Below are 14,597 nucleotides of genomic sequence, written 5' to 3' on the forward strand. Positions count from 1 at the left end.
TCCTGCCATCTGGCAGATGCTACAGGAGTGTGAAAGTAAGGACAACCCACAGGCCATCAGGCTACTGAATCACTGACTAACTGTCGAACTGTGATTGTCTATCAATAACCTGACCTGTAAATTTGCAACTGTGAACTTTTATATACAATATAACACAACTTCATACAACATAAACAATTGTAATATTTTCACATTCTGAATATCTTAACACTGTGTTGCATAACTACTTGCACTTTCAAATTTTAGCTACACCCTACTCTTGTGTACATAAACACATAAGTACTACATTTATTCTTTATATTAGTTAGTTGTTTATTTAGTTGTTTGAAGGGAACTCGTAAAGTAACAATTTCATTGCTCAGCGCAGCCATTTGTGTTTTGCGGTGTATATGACATTAAACTTCTTCAGTCTTGTGTTTTTATGTTGCAGCTCCCCTCCAGAGCGCTGGGATCGCTGCAGAGCTGATTTGAACAGCGGTCTTTCCCAGAATGCATCGCTCCCGTCAGACCAGAAACCCGTGCTGCTCTCACGTTTCCCCGCTCAGAAACATTAAAACCTTTTGCGTGCCGCGCTGTTGGAGTTTGCGCAGTGAGCTGGTGAAGTCAAGAGAAACGCTCACGTGAAGAAGAGCACCGTCACTCAGAGCGCTGGAGCCGCTCCATAAAGCCTCAGAGCGCGTACGTTGTCACATGATCCTTCTTGTTCAAGAAGTATGATGATTGGTGCGTTCACGGACCATCCGTGTAAGGTGCAGCCTTCTTGTTACGCATGCGCCTCAGCCCGTCTGACCTTGACAAGAAGCATCTGTAAGATCGTTGCTGTCAGTGAGATGCGGGACTTCAGTAAATGTTCCATATTAGCGCTGATCAGGATACGCCTGCAGTTATATTCTACTCCACACAGTACAATCTCAGATTCCGTACTTGTACATGTTTGTAGTAATAGTGTAATATTTTCAGCTGTGACACTTTCTTTAGTTGCAAACATACTTTTTACTGTCGGTGCTGTCGTTTTGTTTTGTCTCAGTTATTTAATGATAAATACACATAAACAGAATCCCAGTCAATGTTTTTGAATGACAGCTCAGCCACAGACTCGGAGTGGGTGGTGGATTAGGTGTCACGTCCCAGTCTGGTGGTCTTTACTTACAAACACCTTTACAGACTACACAACAAGTCTTTAAACCACAGTCATGGACCTGAATGCACCACAGAGCAAAAACATCTGCTTTAGGTTTCACAGAGAAACAGGAGTCATTTTGTTTGAGTGCAGAAGTGGGTCAGTGAACTCAGCACACAGCAGGCCAGCTGACTCCCCAGAGTCTGACTGCACTGACCCATCAACCCAGCGACCTCCACCTAAATGGTGAAGTCCAGCTGAGCTCCACCAGTAACGTCTCGGTGATGTGTTTAAGTATTTCCTGTCATGAGTGGAACTTCTAGTTGTGGTTGTACGGGAGATGGGAGGTGTAGATGAAGTTCTCCACCTGGCCGGGTGCATGCTGATGGAGGCTTCTCTGTTTCCAGTGCTTTCCGCTTTTAATCTCTATTCAATCATCTTTATTCAGCAGCCCAATCACGCCGTTTTACACGAATGCACGCGCTAAGTAATAATAACATCTTCAACACACGTTACGTCTCGAAGTCTCGCGATGTTTCTTCCGGGTGACGTCACTCCGGATGAGATTTCTGTCCAAACACAGATGGTGTCGCCCTGATCGTCCATGTGGCTCCAGGTCTGCTGAAAAAGCCTCACACCGTGATCGGAACTTATTTAATTTTATTATATCTGACGAGCCGACCCGCTCTGACAGGACCCGGAAATGCAGCACGACGACGTAAGTGTCACAAGCTCTTTTAAAGCCGCCGAGAAGCGCTGTTAGCTCTGTGTGCTAACGCTAGCTGACCGGTGAGAGCTCCGGAGTTTAAAGGAACCATGAGCTGAACCGTACTCATTTATCCGGAGATAAAATACGCGTTTAAACACATCACCAGGCTAAATGCTAGCCGGCTCTTCTGGTCACGCCAAATTCCATTAAATAAAATCAGCTTTAAAGTTTTTTAGTTTTCCAGCAAACACTCCGATCTCTACATCATGAAGCAAAGCGGAGTCAGTCACAGACCTGCGTGGACCTCACTTCGGCCACAGTTACCCATCATCCTTTTCTCCGTGTGTCGTAAAGATCATCAGGCTCCACATGAAGGAAAAAGACGAACTGTAGTCAGACTTAACAAAAGCTCAGCACGCAACACATCCTTAAATAGATTCACGTCAGCAGAAAAGTGCTAAAATAAATTATTCACACGATAAAATGAAATAAATAGTAAGTCTAATGGTGAAGTCTCTCAAAGTTCAGTGACGAATAATTAAATAAAATCATAAAAAGAAACTGAGGCAGCAGTAATGTGCATCAGTGTAAAGATGACGGGATGTGTGTGATCCGCCCCCTGCAGGTGATCTGGGACATCATTGGAAACACGCAGTTCTGCTCCTTCAAAGTGAAGTAAGTCACGCTGGGCTTGGATTTATCGACTCGTGTTATTGACGAGCTCTGAGCCGTGTCTTTGTTTCTCTGTCCAGGACCAAGAGTCAGAACTTCTGCCGGAATGAGTACAACGTCACGGGTCTGTGTAACCGCTCGTCCTGCCCGCTCGCCAACAGCCAGTACGCCACCATCAGGGAGGAGAAAGGTGAGTCCTCGTTCGCTCTCATCAGCCTTTACCAGCAGATCTCAGGTCAGTAGGTCTCAGGAGTAACGCGAGGAACGTTTGTGTTTTAGGTCAGTGCTTCCTCTACATGAAGGTCATCGAGAGGGCGGCTTTTCCTGCCAGGATGTGGGAGAAGGTGAGCGGCTAAAGTGGGATTATGTCACTCGTCATGGTGGATCACCAGACACGGAGACGTCACGTCTCCTGACGATGGCCCGATGTTCTCGACACGGTTTAAAGAATCTGGTGTAAAAGAAGTTAACTTCAGTTTACAAGATTTTAACTCACGACTCAAACTGTGTGTGCGTGCGTGTGTGTGTGTGTGTGTGTGTGCGCGCGCAGGTGAAGCTCAGTAAGAACTACGAGAAGGCTCTGGAACAGATAGATGAGAACTTGATCTACTGGCCTCGATTCATCCGACACAAATGCAAACAGAGGTTCACCAAAATCACCCAGTACCTGATCCGCATGCGCAAACTGGTCCTCAAAAGGCAGTGAGTACTCAGACCGTACTGCAGTACACAAAGTACAGCGAGTACTGCGAGCAGGAAGCTGGTGTGTGGTCCCGCCGTGTTCATCCTGCTCGTCTGTGTGTTTCAGGAGGAAGCTGGTTCCTCTCAGCAGGAAGGTGGAGACCAGAGAGAGGAGGAAGGAGGTGAGACTTTTAACCACACCCAAAGGTGGCGCTTGACCACCTAACAGAGCTGCAGTCAGACTACGAGAGGTCGCAGGTCACATTTTCCTGACAAATTAGGAGCCGAGTTTCGGTTTTCCACAGAGTGGGAATGTTCACGTTGAATAAAGTCCGGCTGGAATTCTTTCCTCGCTCTGAAGAGGAACAGCCATCGAACTGATATTTAAGGCGGAATGACTGATTCGCAGCATCTGAACGGTCCACCTTAAAAGCTGCTGGCAGCTCCTGTTTAGAGGATTCAGCATTTTTTCCTTTTGTCTGAACTTTATAAAATAAAACGATGTAAACATTTGCTAAAAGTTACCAAAAGCAGAAGCACTGCTCATTCCTCTGTAGTTCATCTCATCGTGACCTTTGACCTGCCGACGATATCCCAGCGTTCCTTGTTCCTTCTGTTTGAGCAGAACACAGAAAATAACCAAAGCTGAGAAAATGTTCCATCTTAAGAAAAACAGGAGCTCTGACGGCCGTCTCTTCTTTGTTGGTGTTTTTTTTTTAGGAGAAGGCTCTGATTGCTGCTCAGCTGGATAACGCCATCGAGAAGGAGCTGCTGGAGCGACTTAAACAGGGAACGGTACGACGCCAACGCGACTGCTGCTCGCACGCCGAGGACAATCGTGCGGTTTAACTCACGGTCTATGTTTGTGTTTCAGTACGGAGACATCTACAACTTCCCCGTGCACGCCTTCGACCGAGCGCTGGAGCAGCAGGACCAGGAGAGCGAGTCAGAGGAGGAAGAAGAAGAGGAGGAGGACGACGAGGTGACTGAGGCAGCTGTTACTACACCAGCTGCTGAACATGTTTGTAAAACTTTATTCTGAAAGGATGTCCTGTGTGTGTGTGTGTGTGCAGGATGTCGGGCAGAGAGAGTTCGTAGCAGAAGAAGAAGTGGAGGAGAGCGACCTGAGCGACTTCGAGGTAACTCTTCTCTCTAATGACCAGCAGGGGGCGACTGAAGTCTGATGAGCTGCTTTCAGGTCGGACTGAATAAAACAGGAAGTTGAGTCGGAGAGGAGCAGGAAGTCAGAATCCAGAGACGCGTTAATGCAGTTTTGTCCTTTCAGACGTCGGTCGCCGCTCTGCTGGCGTGATTTTTAAATGCGATTGTTTGACTGTTACACTAACCGGACTTCCTCCTTGCAGGACATGAACAAGCTGAAGACGAGCAGCGATGAGGAGGAGCAGGACGAGTCCAGCGAGGAGGAGGTTGAAGAGGAGATGGAGGTGCAGACGAAGGCTTCGCGGTCTAAAGGCAAATCTCCGGCGAACGGCTCGGCGGCGAGGAAGAAGCGAGCGTACGTGGAGATCGAGTACGAGCAGGAGACAGAGCCCGCCTCCAAGAGCAGAGCCACGTAGTGACGCTGTGTCCTCGAAGCAAACTTGGACTGCTGAGGACACGCCCCCTCGCTCCCTCACCATGTGTTACCACGGCAACATTACATAGCTGAGGGGATTGTCCGATCAGCTGTTCTGTTCATGTTTAAAGTCTCGCTCGGCTGGAAGTCATGTGACCAGCACAGAAAGACACTGATAGGCCCGCAGCTGATCACAATATTGATTAATTGGCCTGTGATAATCAAACAGCCTGATCAGAATGAATTTTCCCGTTTCACACTTTAAAGATGAATCCACGACTCGCTGCATGTGTGATCACATGACGGCTGCTTTCACTTCAAACATGAGCAGGAAGTGGAGCCAAAAACAGAACATTACGTGAGGAAGCACCCACAGTGACGCGAACGACGACTTTCTGTTCGCCGCGCTAACGGAGAGAGGACGGACGTGAATGTTTTTCTGAACCCTGTAAACATTTTTATGTTTGAAATAAAAATAAACTTCCTGCTTTGAAGCTTTTGTTTCTGTAAATATGGAAAAATGTGAACTTTGAATGCAGTGAGTTTTAGTTATAAGTGAATTTAATGTTAACTGAGATAAAAGTCTGAAGCACCGCCCTCTGCAGGCAAACAGAAGAATTACAGTTGAACACAAGAGCATTGAGTCATCGGCGTATATACAGCATATATATAGTTTATTTACAAAGAACTGAGTCTCCACAGTCGGACAATGACAGCTTCAGCTGAAGAGAATCATTGCAAACAATCAAAATCAGAATAAGCTTTTTTAATTTTAGCAGATTTCTGAAAAATGAACAGACAGAAAAACAGCGACTCCATCACCTGATCTCCACCTCACTGTTATAGTTGCACATGCTTCAGCCAAACAGCAGCCCCTCCCTCAGGCTGATCAGACGATTTTGCTACCAGCACACGGAAAAATAAAAAGGACGTCAGCTGTAGTTTAATCTGATTTCGCTGCATCGTCTTCTCATTAATATATAGAAATTAAGACTCTGAACAACGTAACGACCGAGGCCATCCCATAAAGTTTTTCCCATTTTGCATAAGAAGTCTTGTGTAATAGTTTTGGATGCTGAGCGCTTTGGTGAGGGAAGCTGAAGGCGCCGATCGTGGTGACGCCTCACAGACTTTTTGGTCACTGCAGAGTAAAAACAAACTTTAGGGGTTATTTTTTGGCGACTTGGGGTCGATCAGGAAAAAACAAACACAGGACGCCTGAAACGCTTCGTGTTTGTTTTCACCGCATAAAGGTTTTATTGTTAAATCACTCATCATAGTTGGAGCGCGCTGCTGTCCACCAATCAGACGACAGCAGAGGGTAAAGTCACATGATCGTGCCCCGTTCAGACAGATGTGGACGCGTCACACCCAGATGCTGAGGTGACGTTTTTACTTCATATAACGTGACCTCGGCGCGAGCAGTGACATGATGACCACACGGCGCCCCAGAGGCGACAAAATTCACCAATTAAGAGATCTGCTGAGTGACGCCATGTTAAATCTACATAAACTGGATAATTGATCATTTCTTTTGTTTTCCTGGGTTTAACCAGTCGACTTTTTCTGGGTCATCATTCACTTTAATACTACAGACAAAAATTCTCAGAATGTTTTAAAGTTTACGTCATATTTTCCAATTTCTCCAAAAAATAAAGTGCAACAAAACTGTAGGAATGTAGAAATACACAACAGGTGATTTACATGCATTAAAGGTAATTAAAAACATTAGTGTAATCATTTCAGTAACAATCAAAGATCCTTTTTGTTAATTTCTGTCAAAAAAAAAAGTTCCAAAATTTTAAATTTTAATAAAATGTGCAATAACCTTCATGTTGAAGAGACTCCAGCTCAGCCAGCCGTACTGTGTAATACCACTTTTTACCACAGGATGGAGCCGTCGTCCACGCCTGGTTTAAGGTTAAACGGCAGCACACCTGCTGGTGAAACACTGCCCCCTGGTGGTGAAAGTTTTAATGGCTTATGGACCTTCAACTCCATCTCTCCGGGTTTTGTCACTTCTGGGACTCAAAGGAAACATTTCTCGGGTATTTTGTTAATTTTAGTGTAAATAAGCATAAATACAGGTAGACTAATTTCAGGTTAACTGATCCATTTTAAAACTCTAAATGAAAAAGCTGCTCCATCCCATTAGTGCTCACAGACTTTGGTGGTTTAAAAGTGTGAAATGAAATCTGGCAGAGCATCACTCGGAGCTTTGGGAAGCTTTTAGTGCAGGAATGATTTTTCAAAGAGGAAAACGGTAGATCCAGAAACCATGAAGGCATCATTTTTTCCACAAAGCAAATTCTCCCTCAGATACGCTCGCTGGTGTCTACGTGACGCTTGAAGCAGTGACGTCTCCACAGCAGCGCGGCGGAAACCAGAGAAAGCACAGGGATAAAGTGCAATCCTGGCTCAACAATGCAAACACAATGGCCACAAGGGGGAGCTGTGGGAACATCCTGTATTTATTTGGTTAAAACCAAAAACAGAAACAAGAAAATAATAAAGGCATTTAATAAAAATCCATCCTGAACTGATCCAGCGAGGGGCCGGAGAGACGTTCAGGTTCTTCATCCCTCACAGAGCGACCGAGACGCACATCAGTTCACAGACTTCATAAAAGGAAAGGGTGGCTGTGTGGGTGGAGCTGCAGGCGCAGACTGTCTCATCCGATGGTTTCTAACCGACCTTCAGCCACCTCTTTCCTGTCACTATTTTCCGAGCCTCCCTTGGAGCTGGGAGAAGGGAACTTGCAGTAATTTTCATGCATTCAGACGATGCATTAAAATGACTTTCATACTACACAGCAGTGGTGAAAAACAAAACGACCTGGCAGCCGTACTGGCTTCGTGCAGACAGAAAGAGCCAATAAAAGCTAAAACGCCGTCACGACTCGATGGTTCAGGTGCTCCTTTCTCTTTGCTCTCTCAGCTTCTGGTTCCTAAAATAACAGAGGTGGACTTCTGCAGGAGCTTAGAGGCTCCTTCAGTCAGTTTCCAGCTTCACAGCGCTCTGAGGTGCCCTCTTTGGTTCTGAAGGTGACAAACGTCCGCTGGCCCGCGCTCCGGTTCTGTCTACAAGCTCACAACATTTCACTGCAGAGAGCTGAACATCCCAGGTGAGCAGAGATATCCGGGCAGAGCGAACCGAGGGATGGAGTTTGAACGTAAATCAGAATTGGGAACCTGGACTCGGACTGAGAGCAGCCGAGTCTGCTTATTTTCAATTTCATTTTGTCCGAATTTGGTTTTTGTTTGTCTGAATTTAAACATTTTACTTATGGGAGAAAAAAAACGAAAGATGCTAAATCTGTAAAACCTTCACTTTAGTCCGGAATCAGTCGACCGTACTCTGGACTCTGCTCAGTCCAGGCCGCACGCCGGCCCGCCGTAGCTGACTGACAGGAGTCCTCCGTGATCACCGGCGTTCACCGTCACGTCCTGCTGCGGCGGTTTGTCTGGGGCGGTCTGATCCATGGCGCTGATTGGCTTGTTGATAAGGAAGCCCGGATTTTATGGAAAACCAAATGTGGCGTACTCATGATGATCCTGATCGAGTCTGCAGGAGGTTTTTAATGCATGTGAGCTGAAGCATCCTCGATGGAGACGAGGTGGGGAGAGCGGCCCAGTTTGAGGGAGTTCTCTGGTTTTGAGATTAAAGCGTTGTGGTTGACAAAGGCCAGATTGACACAGGTCTGTGCTGAGACTGGTTTTGGATGAGGTCGCCGCCTCGGTTGGTCCTGATCTGGGAGCCTTTCTGAGCCAGCTCACGCTGCAGAGATGTGCTTCTAGATTTGGTTTTCAGGATCGGGTCAGAGTTGGTAAAGTCTCGAAAGGATGGAGGATTGCTGAATCTTGCTTTGGATTAGAAAACGGCGGGTGGACAGCGCCGATGATGAGTGTGGACTGGTTCTGGGTGTGAGTGTTAGTGCCCGGCGGAGTCCGTGTGTCGGTCTGTTCGATGCGTTCGTACTTTCTGTCCAAGGTTAACAGCTGCAGCCTTCCTTTGCCGGCTGGTTGTCGGCATTGGGGCGTCCCCCCTGCAGCGTCGAAGGTTTGTGCTGGACTCCCGACTCGGCGGCGTTCAGGTCCAGGCTGCCATCTTGAATGTTCTGGTAGATCCTCTTCGCTGCCTCCAGGAAGGCCTCCTCCACGTTCTCGCCTCTGCAGAAGAAGCAGAGGCCAAACTCGTCAGGACTTATTAAAACATCGTGACTCAGTCGTCACAAAGACCCAAAAACACGTGTTCATGCACTTCACCGTTCTGTGGTGTGAACGGGTTTCTGAATGAATCATAACCATCGAGCCACTACGAGCTCCCTCTCTAACACGCTGTACTTACGTCTTGGCGCTGGCCTCCAGAAACAGCAAACCTGAGAAACAGGAAGCAGAAATCAGAGAAATCAGCGAGTCTCCGCCTGCTGCTAAGCGTTTATCTGATCGTGCGAGCGTCTCACCGTTCTCCTCGGCAAACTGTTTGGCCTCCTCGTACGTCACGTCTCTCTGAGCCTCCAGGTCGGCCTTGTTGCCGATCAGAATAATCACCTACGACACGGAGACACGGAGACTGAGCAGCGGCTCTTCAGCGGGTCACAGAGCAGCTTCAGTGCTTCACAGGTTAAAGGATGTTTTGTGCACATCACAGCAGCTTAACAGGTGTTTGTTACCTGCACAGCGTTACTGCCATAAAGGTGAGCAGGGATGTAATAACTGTTTACTTGTAGCTGTGGTCCAGCCAAGTCTGTACGACTGTGCCGGGCATCAGTTTATGCACCGCAGCTCTGGGTCACTTTAACCTTCAGACTCCATTTTGAAATCATTCTCTCTCTCTCCTGCCTGAAAATAAGATTTAAACGAGTCGCCACAGAAGTCTGCGTGGGCGCACTCACCGTGTTTGGGTTGGTCAGGTTTCTGGCGTCCGTCAGCCAGCTGCTCAGGTGATTGTAGGTACTTCTCCTGAACACACAAAAATAACAAAGTCAATACACTCTCTGAACGTTTGTCTGACATTTAGTCCACAGCAGCGTCGACTGTCAGGGCGCCATCAGAGTCACAGCCTGGCAAATATTTAGTTTGGACGAGAATCCTACAAAAGAACCGGTTCGTGGTCGGTCTGCTGCTTTCAAGTCACTCTCTAAGATTTAAACATTACCGCCCACCATCAGCCAGAGCAGGTGGAGGCTCCATCAACAACCTCATCACATGAAACATAACTGAGTGCTTTTAAAGGGACAGTCTACACCCTGCATCACACACATGAGTATGATTAGAGCAGGGCGATATGACCAAAAATATTTATCACGATATACATTTGAAAATTTGTGATAACAATATAACTGACGATATAATTGACACTAGACAAAATACTTTACAACTCCACAACTTTATTAGTGCAAAAAACCCCATCAATGTATTTTCACTTAAACAAGCAGCTGTTTTGTATGTGCATTAAAGTTATATAAAAATGTAACAGTGCAAATGCAAATTCCTTGCTGACAGTTTAACCAAAAGGCATTTCCAGTGGAAACTGGCCGACATATCCTCAGCATAACCATGTATAATATCCACAAAACTTAAAAAGAGGTTATACACACACAGTACGGTAATATTATGTTGAAGCACAGTACGTATCACTCCGCGAGGCTCCTGCCTACGATAGCCGTAATGCTCCGACAATCCATCAAGCGGTGCGGCTTCGTAGCTTAGCAAAGTCGTACTAAAACATTTGACAGATTTTCGAGCGCCGTGTAGCACATAAAATCGTTTCGAGGTCAGTAAACACAACCAGAATTCATACATAAGGCGCACAGGATTATAAGGGGCACTGTCGATTTTCAGAAAAATCAAAGGATTGATTTTAAGTGTGCCGTATTTTCCAAACAACACGGTAATAACGACGGCCCGCTAGCATGCTCTACCAAAAATAGTGCTTTGTTGTGTATCTGACGGACGAAAGCTAAACCAGTTCCACACCACTGAAGTTGCAGCATTTTTACAAACCAGTTCTGGTTCATCAGTTTCATTTAACGATCCGCTTTCGCTCTTCTCATTCTGCGTCGTCGCCATGTGCGTATGTAAACATGGGCACTGCGCATGCGCGTTTTACCCATATTCTATCGCCATATTTCATTTTCCTATCGTTGCCCAAAATTACACCGGTATTACCGTGAACGGTATGATATGGCCCAGCCCTAAGTATGATCCACAGAAAACACAACAAAAGTGGCTTCATGGCGATTAATGTTTTAAGGTAGACCCTACAATAACACATACAGAGAAAAACCCAACAATCATATGACCCCCTATGAGCAAACACTTTGGTGACAGTGGGAAGGAAAAACTCCCTTTTAACAGGAAGAAACCTCCGGCAGAACCAGGCTCAGGGAGGGGCGGGGCCATCTGCTGTGATTGGTTGGGGTGAGAGAAGGAAGACAGGATAAAGACATGCTGTGGAAGAGAGACAGAGATTAATAACAGCTATGATTCAATGCAGAGAGGTCTATTAACACATAGTGAGTGAAGAAGAAACACCCAGTGCATCATGGGAATCCCCAGCAGCCTACACCTATTGCAGCATAACTAAGGGAGGATTCAGGGTCACCTGGTCCAGCCCTAACTATATGCTTTAGCAAAAAGGAAAGTTTGAAGCCTAATCTTGAAAGTAGAGATAGTGTCTGTCTCCTGAATCCAAACTGGAAGCTGGTTCCACAGAAGAGGGGCCTGAAAACTGAAGGCTCTGCCTCCCATTCTACTTTTAATTACATGGACAGATAGAGCTGCGTATCATCTGCATAGCAGTGAAAATTTATGCTATGTCTTCTAATGATGCTGCCTAAGGGAAGCATGTATAATGTAAACAGAACTGGTCCCAGCACTGAACCCTGTGGAACACCATAATTAACCTCAGTGTGTGAAGAGGACTCTCCATTTACATGCACAAATTGGAGTCTATTAGATAGATATGATACAAACCACTGCAGTGCAGTACCTGTAATACCTACAGCGTGCACTAATCGCTCTAATAGGATATTATGGTCGACAGTATGGAACGCTGCACTGAGGTCTAGCAGGACAAGCACAGAGATGAGTCCACTGTCAGAGGCCATAAGAAGATCATTTGTAACCTTCACTAAAGCTGTTTCTGTGCTGTGATGAGCTCTGAAACCTGACTGAAACTCTTCAAATAAGCCATTCCTCTGCAGATGATCTGTTAGCTGTTTGACAACTACTCTTTCAAGGATGTTTCAGATCCACCAAAACAAAAAAAGCTGAACACAGAGATAATGCTCATTTCCTCATGCCTCAGTGCACACTTCCTCCTGCGCAGTGATATAGCTGGCAGATGTAGACGGTAGAAAGAAAATAGTTCCAACGTGAATCTGTTCACCGGAGTGTCTGTGGATCACTTCCATTTTTATCAGTTTACTTTGTTTGTTTTAACTGATGTATTTAATCTAACATGACTTAATATACACATTTATCATTTATTATTCATCTAATGGTTCGACTTTTTCTACTTGGACAGAAACTTACATTCATTTCATGTATGTTTTGTTTTGTATGAAATGATCTTCACTGCATATCTGATTTGTTTTGTTGGTTTTTGTCTTTTTATCAGTTTGTGATCGCAAACAACAAAGTGCTGAATTAGCAGCTCGACAGGACGGAGCAACCAGAGTTTTACATTTATGGTGAACTGTCCCTTTAAGTAAACAGGACACAGATTTCTCCTCCTCCATCCACCCTCGCCTGCCTAGGTACCTGGTGATGTCGTAGACCATGAGAGCCCCGGCGGCCCCCCTGTAGTAGGACCTGGTGACGGCCCTGAACCGCTCCTGACCCGCCGTGTCCCAGATCTGCAGCTTCACCTTCTGCCCGTGGACCTCCATGATCCTCGTCCCAAACTCCACCCCGATGGTGTGAGGACAGTCTGCCATGACTGCAGCGCACACACACACACACACACACACACACACACACACACACACACACACACACACAGGAATTGGACGGGCAGTGGTCACCAACAGGTAAGAAAAGGTAAAAATGTTTGTGTTTGTCGCCATCTCAGGGACAAACATGAAATCTGTTATCAGAATGAATTTCATGAAACCATCCAAACCATGCTTGCCTTTCAAAATAAAAGACCTAGAAACACAGGCTGTACCACTTTGCCCCCTCATACCCAAACAGTGGTGGTAAATTTTAAATATCCATAATTCACAATTTCATCATACATGTATAATAACAATAAAAGCCTATTCTATTCTATTCTTAAACTTCAGTAAACAAAGAGAAGAAGAAAAGCAGCACTCACACTTCTTCTCTGTGAACTGATGCAGCAGACACGACTTCCCGACTCCCATATCACCTGCAGACAGACAAACACAGGTGAGGTCGGCCACCAAGGCGTTACAGCGATCAGGAAACACCCGGATTGAAGTGTTTCTGCTCATTCACCGTCCACAGTTTCACTCCTGGACTTTACCAGAGCAGCGCTGCATGAGTCACAGTTCAACATTGTCTTTATTTATTATCTGCACCCGCTGCAGACACTCCACATTTACCAGCGCCAGGTTCTGCACTTCAGCAAGCTTCCGGAGGCCGTCTAATCAGAAGAGACCGGGCTTTAACTGAAGGAGGGAGTTTACTGATGTGAGGGGCAGCGGTCACGGATACAGAGCGGTTATTATAAACGGACTCATGCAAAGCTGCTCTGGCAGAGCTCCGGGAGTAAACACAGGAGCTGGTGCTCGGGTCACTCACCGATGATGATGTATTTGAAGATGTAAGAGTAGTTGTAAGGTGCGGCTGTCATCGTGATCCTGCGGAGAGAAAACAAAGAAATGTGTTTGGTTTAAACCGAGAACCTGAGCTCAAACACGGGGCTCCACCCCCGGTCTGAGCCCGGTCACAGTGATCCTCTGAGCTCGGTCTGAGCCTCCAAACACACCGAGTGAGACACAAACAGCTCAGAGAAGGAAGCAGCCGGCTGAGCTAGCAGCAGCCCGGCTAACGCCGAGCCCAGCGTTAGCTTTAAACACCGTGACAGCCCTGCGGAGAGGAAGCTTTCATCCTCATCACACGTATGAAACGCCATCAGCTGACGGCTCAACCACAGGAACCCCCCGAGGAGTCCCCCGAGCCCTCCTGGAGCTCCACTCCTGGAGCTAAGTGGCTAACAGCTGCACTGCTGTCTACGCCTTGCTAACAGCTAAACGCTAACGGCAGGAGGCCACTTTCTGAAGCTTTTACAGCAAAAACAACCGAATAATAAACCAATCAGACAGGAGGCGTTACACATCGCTGTGTTTACCTTCAGTCCGGGTGTCTATCCGACCTGTAAAGCTGCTTAAAACGCTGGTTAGCCGGGTAGTTTTATCTAACTTGATGGGTCGCTTGCTGAGCCGTCAGGAAAATCTTCTACCTCTTCCGCGACTCTTCCTCATTAAGGAGAAAAGAGGTAGTATCGCGAGACTTACAGCTTCCTACTGCCGCCCAGCGGACGAGAAGGGGATTTAGACACACCCAACCGTCCCGTTTGTAACTGTATTTATTTACATTTTTCTTTATTTCTTTTTTTTTAAAACAAGTGACCCAAATTAGTTAATAGAAGCTCTTGTTTCTATAGATATGTTACCAAATTACTGCGACAACGAAAAACACTGAAACATGTGACGATTGTCTGCAGGTTTGCAGTCAGAAACAGAAGGGTTCCTTTACCCTTTAACTCCTAATGGGGTTCACAGAGGTCATATGTAGTTATTTTGAAAATGTTTGACTGAAATAAATGAGCTTCTAATGTTGCAAGAATGTCCTGAGTTAGGCTCCACC

The 14,597-nt window shown here is 46.2% G+C and overlaps 2 protein-coding genes and 1 non-coding gene across 3 annotated transcripts; 2 read left to right on the top strand and 1 right to left on the bottom strand.

Moving 5' to 3' along the window:
* The first annotated feature begins 693 nt into the window (after window positions 1–693).
* On the top strand, window positions 694–791 carry LOC134646564 (small nucleolar RNA U13). The gene has a single exon (XR_010096763.1). It is a non-coding gene; the product is annotated as a small nucleolar RNA U13 (small nucleolar RNA).
* Window positions 792–966: 175 nt separating this feature from the next.
* mak16 (MAK16 homolog (S. cerevisiae)) lies at window positions 967–5,252 on the top strand. Its single transcript, XM_063489779.2, has 10 exons — window positions 967–1,838; window positions 2,455–2,504; window positions 2,582–2,691; window positions 2,781–2,845; window positions 3,052–3,203; window positions 3,310–3,364; window positions 3,903–3,977; window positions 4,057–4,164; window positions 4,256–4,321; window positions 4,547–5,252. The coding sequence occupies exons 1-10, from the start codon at window positions 1,824–1,826 to the stop codon at window positions 4,757–4,759; spliced, it is 909 nt and encodes a 302-aa protein (XP_063345849.1). The 5' UTR covers window positions 967–1,823; the 3' UTR covers window positions 4,760–5,252.
* A 3,377-nt stretch (window positions 5,253–8,629) lies between these two features.
* Window positions 8,630–14,221, bottom strand: LOC134638858 (ras-related protein Rab-14-like). The gene is made up of 8 exons (XM_063489791.1): window positions 14,080–14,221; window positions 13,530–13,588; window positions 13,081–13,134; window positions 12,525–12,702; window positions 9,653–9,719; window positions 9,221–9,308; window positions 9,106–9,136; window positions 8,630–8,927 (listed from the first exon to the last, which is right to left on the bottom strand). Exons 2-8 carry the CDS (start codon window positions 13,579–13,581, stop codon window positions 8,750–8,752), a joined length of 648 nt encoding a protein of 215 aa, XP_063345861.1. The 5' UTR covers window positions 13,582–13,588; window positions 14,080–14,221; the 3' UTR covers window positions 8,630–8,749.
* Window positions 14,222–14,597: the final 376 nt, after the last annotated feature.

Source organism: Pelmatolapia mariae, linkage group LG2 (genome assembly GCF_036321145.2).
Source record: "Pelmatolapia mariae isolate MD_Pm_ZW linkage group LG2, Pm_UMD_F_2, whole genome shotgun sequence".
Classification (NCBI taxonomy): domain Eukaryota; kingdom Metazoa; phylum Chordata; class Actinopteri; order Cichliformes; family Cichlidae; genus Pelmatolapia; species Pelmatolapia mariae.